General features: G+C 41.9%; 1 protein-coding gene across 1 annotated transcript; it reads right to left on the reverse strand.

Moving 5' to 3' along the window:
• Positions 1–352: 352 nt before the first annotated feature.
• Positions 353–2,343, reverse strand: LOC132779804 (7-alpha-hydroxycholest-4-en-3-one 12-alpha-hydroxylase-like). Its single transcript, XM_060783468.2, has one exon. It carries the CDS (start codon positions 2,328–2,330, stop codon positions 804–806), a length of 1,527 nt encoding a protein of 508 aa, XP_060639451.2. The 5' UTR covers positions 2,331–2,343; the 3' UTR covers positions 353–803.
• Positions 2,344–4,210: the final 1,867 nt, after the last annotated feature.

Genomic DNA, 4,210 nt, shown 5'->3' on the forward strand with positions numbered 1-4,210 from the left:
CTGACACCCCCTCACGACCCCCCCTCCCACGGGTCCTGATCCCCAGGTTGAGAAAGGCTGCATTAGACACATATATGCAAATACAAGCATTCCAAAATCCAAAGTATAAAACATAATAAAATTACAAATCCAAAACATTTCTGGACCCAGGATATGAGAAACTCAACCTATATTTCATTCATAAGTCCTGAAGGTTGATAGAAAGATAACTCATTTGGAGGGAGAAAAAAGTAAAACATGACAAAATGAGAAATGCATTCTAAATATCAACAGAATTTTAAAAATATATACATTTAATCTCATGTATGTATGTATGTGTGTGTGTGTATATATACACACACACACACACACACACACACACACACACACATACACTAAGTCTTGTGTCAACCTGTTTTAGTATTTCATTTGTAACTCCTGAAAGGTTTGGAGAAAAGAATAACAAAACACCACAAAATAATAAAAGCAGCATAAATGTCTCCAGATCTTAAATATATATATATACACACAGTCCTTTGTTAAAGAGAGTTAGGCACTGGGCATTACTTGCCAAGTTTGGTAATTTTGCAAATGAAATCATGCCCAATGTTTGGAGATTCATCTCCCAGGTTACTCCAGATACTATGTTTGTCCTTTGGCAATTCCACATTTTTTTCTGGATTGTAGCATTGTCAACAAATAAACTCCACACTTCAAGGCTACATGTTTCAATATGAGTTAATGGCCCACTCCCAACACCAGCCAAGCTATAACCACCTGCCAAGCTATAAGATGACTGTGCCAGGTTTACATTTAACTTCCCTTTAGAATCGTAGTCTATACTTAAACCGAATATCACATGAAGGCTTTAGCGTTCCAAACCCATAGCTGCTGTCTTTTACTGGAGGAATTGCTTCCTCAGGGTTAACTAATTCCATGTCAAAGTAAGTGAGCATCAGGATGACAAAGATCTTCATTTCATTCACAGCAAAGTATCTCCCGGGACACATGGAGTGCCCAGCCCCAAAGGGCAAAATGGAGTGCCTCAGGGCTTTCCCATTCTTTGAGAATTCTTTTCTGGTGCCATCTGGGTTCACAAACCTGTCATACTTGAAGACATGAGGATCGGGGTAGATTTCTGGATCCATGTGAAGAGCAATGAAGGGGGAAAGAACCAGAGCGTCTCCTTTCCGTAGGATGTACGTTTTTCCATCGGCCATCTTGACCTCTGTATCCTGCATCACGCCTCTGAACAGAAACGGACTTACTCTCAAGCGCAGACTTTCCTGTATTGCACTGTCCAGAAGAGGGGTCTTCATCACATCCAAAGTCACGTTGATGGAAGGGCTACCTGGCTTGACTTCCTGACCAACCTCTCTCAGTTTTCTGTCCACTTCGTCTCTCACCGCCTTCATGGCTTCTGGATGTTTCAAGAGGAACGCAAGAATCCAGAAAACAGCTGGACCAGTATTGACTTGAGATACCCAGAGAAAAAGAAACATGATCCTTGTCCTTATGCCATCACTCTCTCCAATCTCAGCAAGGTTTTGATCCTGCTTCACAATCCAAGTGCTGATGTTCTCCTTCTCATATACCTTCTCTACGTTCAGAAGGTCCCAGAAGATGTTCCTCAGCCTTTCAGCCTTCTTTTTGCCGGAAGGGTCCAGCATCCCAAAGGCCATCTGGGGAACAAAACAGTCAAATTCTATAAACATTTCAAATATCTCTCCACATTGTTTGAGTTCCCTCTCCTTGATGTTTTCTTGGCTTTGTGGTTCGGTGCCAAACAATGTCAGGAAAGCCGCTTGGAAGATGGTTTTGAAGCTAAAGTGGAAGAGCGTATCCTCCTGCCAAGATCTTTCCCCTTCTTTGGGTTGCTGGCAGCGGAGCATCATGGTTTGCAACATCTCCATCAGCCTGTGGTCCAGGGCTGCCAGTTCCTTACCCTTGAGATACTTGCTGTTCATTTTGGCAACTTTATCCAGAGCTTTACTGGCCTGGAAATCAAAAATATTTCCACTAATAATGGTTGCAAATGCATGAAAATCTAATTTGTTTTCAGATTCCCTTGTTAGAGGTCCATACGTACAAGGATCTAGCACAAAATGGAGGTAGTTGCCACCCACCAGACATGTGAAAATATCCCCATGTTTCTTCCGCATCGCTGTCAAAAATGCAAAAGGAGTTTTCTTGAAAGTTATCCCATGCCCTAGCCAGGGGATGAAGCCTTTGTCCAATGGAGGCTCTTTTGGTTTCCGTTTGCGAAATGCTCCTATTGCATAGAGTCCACCGAGGATGATGGCCAAGAGGGAAGCCAAGGAAGCACAAAGCACCGTCTCCCAGAAATTCATGATCACTGGGGTGCTGGACAACAGGCAGCTCAAGAAAGACAGCCCCACAGATTGACTTATAATGTAACAATGATTAGATCAAGGAGGGGTTTGAATTCATGCAATTTCTGGTTGTGACATTTTTCTTTTGTAGTCAGTTGCCAAGAACCTACTTCTCAGGAATATTATTATTTAGTTTCCTGTAAACACCATTCATTACTAGAGATTATACTTTTAAACTAACCACTATGCAGAAATCTCTGGGAGGAGTACAGGCTGTTAAATATGTAGGATGTAAGCCTATTCACCAAAGTACCAGATAAGGAGCAGGAAGACGAGATGGCAAATATACAATTCCCTAATCCCAAAGCTGAACCCTGATTCTTAGGGTCTTGGCCTTCTTCTCCAATCCTAATGAAAGTGTTGAGTGGTTTCAGTATCCACTAAGATCATGGGTTCACACAGCTATCCTCCACTAGAATCATAGAATCAAAGAGTTGGAAGAGACCTCATGGGCAATCCAGTCCAACCCCATCCAGCCAAGAAGCAGGAATATTGTATTCAAATCACCCCTGACAGATGGCCATCCAGCCTCTGTTTAAAAGCTTCCAAAGAAGGAGCGTATTTAATTCAAATCAGCACATAACTGGATTGAAGGCAAAAGAACAGAGGTTTTATTCTTTTGGCCCTGAAAGGAGGTCAGAATAGAGTCTGCACTCTCAAAGATCTGCCCTAACATACTGGAAAATACAGAGCATGTTTATACATTTTGATAGCTATTCAGAACACTAATTCCAGCCTCTGAAAATTGGCACAGCTAGAATCCAGGCTCTTGTTGGCTGGGGATTCCCTTTGATGTCATTGCTGGTTGGTGGTTCCCCATTGCGGGGGAAAAACAAACAGCTGTTATTTGTTGGTCTATTTCAGATTCTGCCCCTGCAATGGGCACAACCCCTAAGAATATGGCTAGTAAACATGCAGATGAGTCCACGATTGGTTAAACAATTCATAGAATCATAGAATCAAAGAATCAAAGAGTTGGAAGAGACCTCATGGGCCATCCAGTCCAACCCCATTCTGCCAAGAAGCAGGAATATTGCATTCAAAGCACCCCTGACAGATGGCCATCCAGCCTCTGTTTAAAAGCTTCCAAAGAAGGAGCCTCCACCACACTCCGGGGCAGAGACTTCCACTGCTGAACAGCTCTCACAGTCAGGCTGAATGTACACAAAGGAAAAGGTCTGGTAAAACATTAGATAAATTGTGAGAGACAAACAGTACAATAGGTTAAGTTATGCATTCACCTTTATCAATAGACTTTAATGGGAAGCCAGAAAATATCAATGAGAAGGGGTATTTTGTTAATGGGCTTAGTATGATCTTCAACTGTGATGACCTTATGCATCTAAAGTTTTCCCCTTTCTGCCTCTGGTCACATTGTGATAGGATTAGGCAAATTGAGTGTTCCCAGGTTATCTGTTGTACTGGGATCAGATAAACAGAACATATATGCATATATTCTCAGGTTATAGGTTAGAAGGGAGAAAAAGAGTTTGGAGCTTGTTTGTTTTTTCTAGACCGGCAACCCACTGACATTGCAAAATCTTGGAAGAAATATTAAAAAGGATTTGTGAATGAGTCCTTTCAGATTTATGAATGAATGAATCAGCGTAGACTTCTGGAGGTTTGTGAATGGAATTTTCCTAGGGACATGACTATTCTCAATTGATGGGGTGTTTAGCCATTTCCTCTTCAGTTGTCTTTCCTTAGGGCAATGTGTTTTGCTAAGAAGATTATGTAAATTTCCTTTTATGTGGGACTGGCCTACATTCCAGGATGGGCCAAATAAACAAGGAAAAAAGCGAGGCAGAGTGAACAGCCCTCCTGACTGAAAAACTTCC

The sequence above is a fragment of the Anolis sagrei genome, chromosome 6, assembly GCF_037176765.1.
Source record: "Anolis sagrei isolate rAnoSag1 chromosome 6, rAnoSag1.mat, whole genome shotgun sequence".
Taxonomy (NCBI): domain Eukaryota; kingdom Metazoa; phylum Chordata; class Lepidosauria; order Squamata; family Dactyloidae; genus Anolis; species Anolis sagrei.

What these genes read in the sequence shown, in the direction of transcription:
- LOC132779804 (XM_060783468.2), bottom strand. Translation starts at nt 2,330, where the DNA reads ATGAATTTCTGGGAGACGGTGCTTTGTGCTTCCTTGGCTTCCCTCTTG.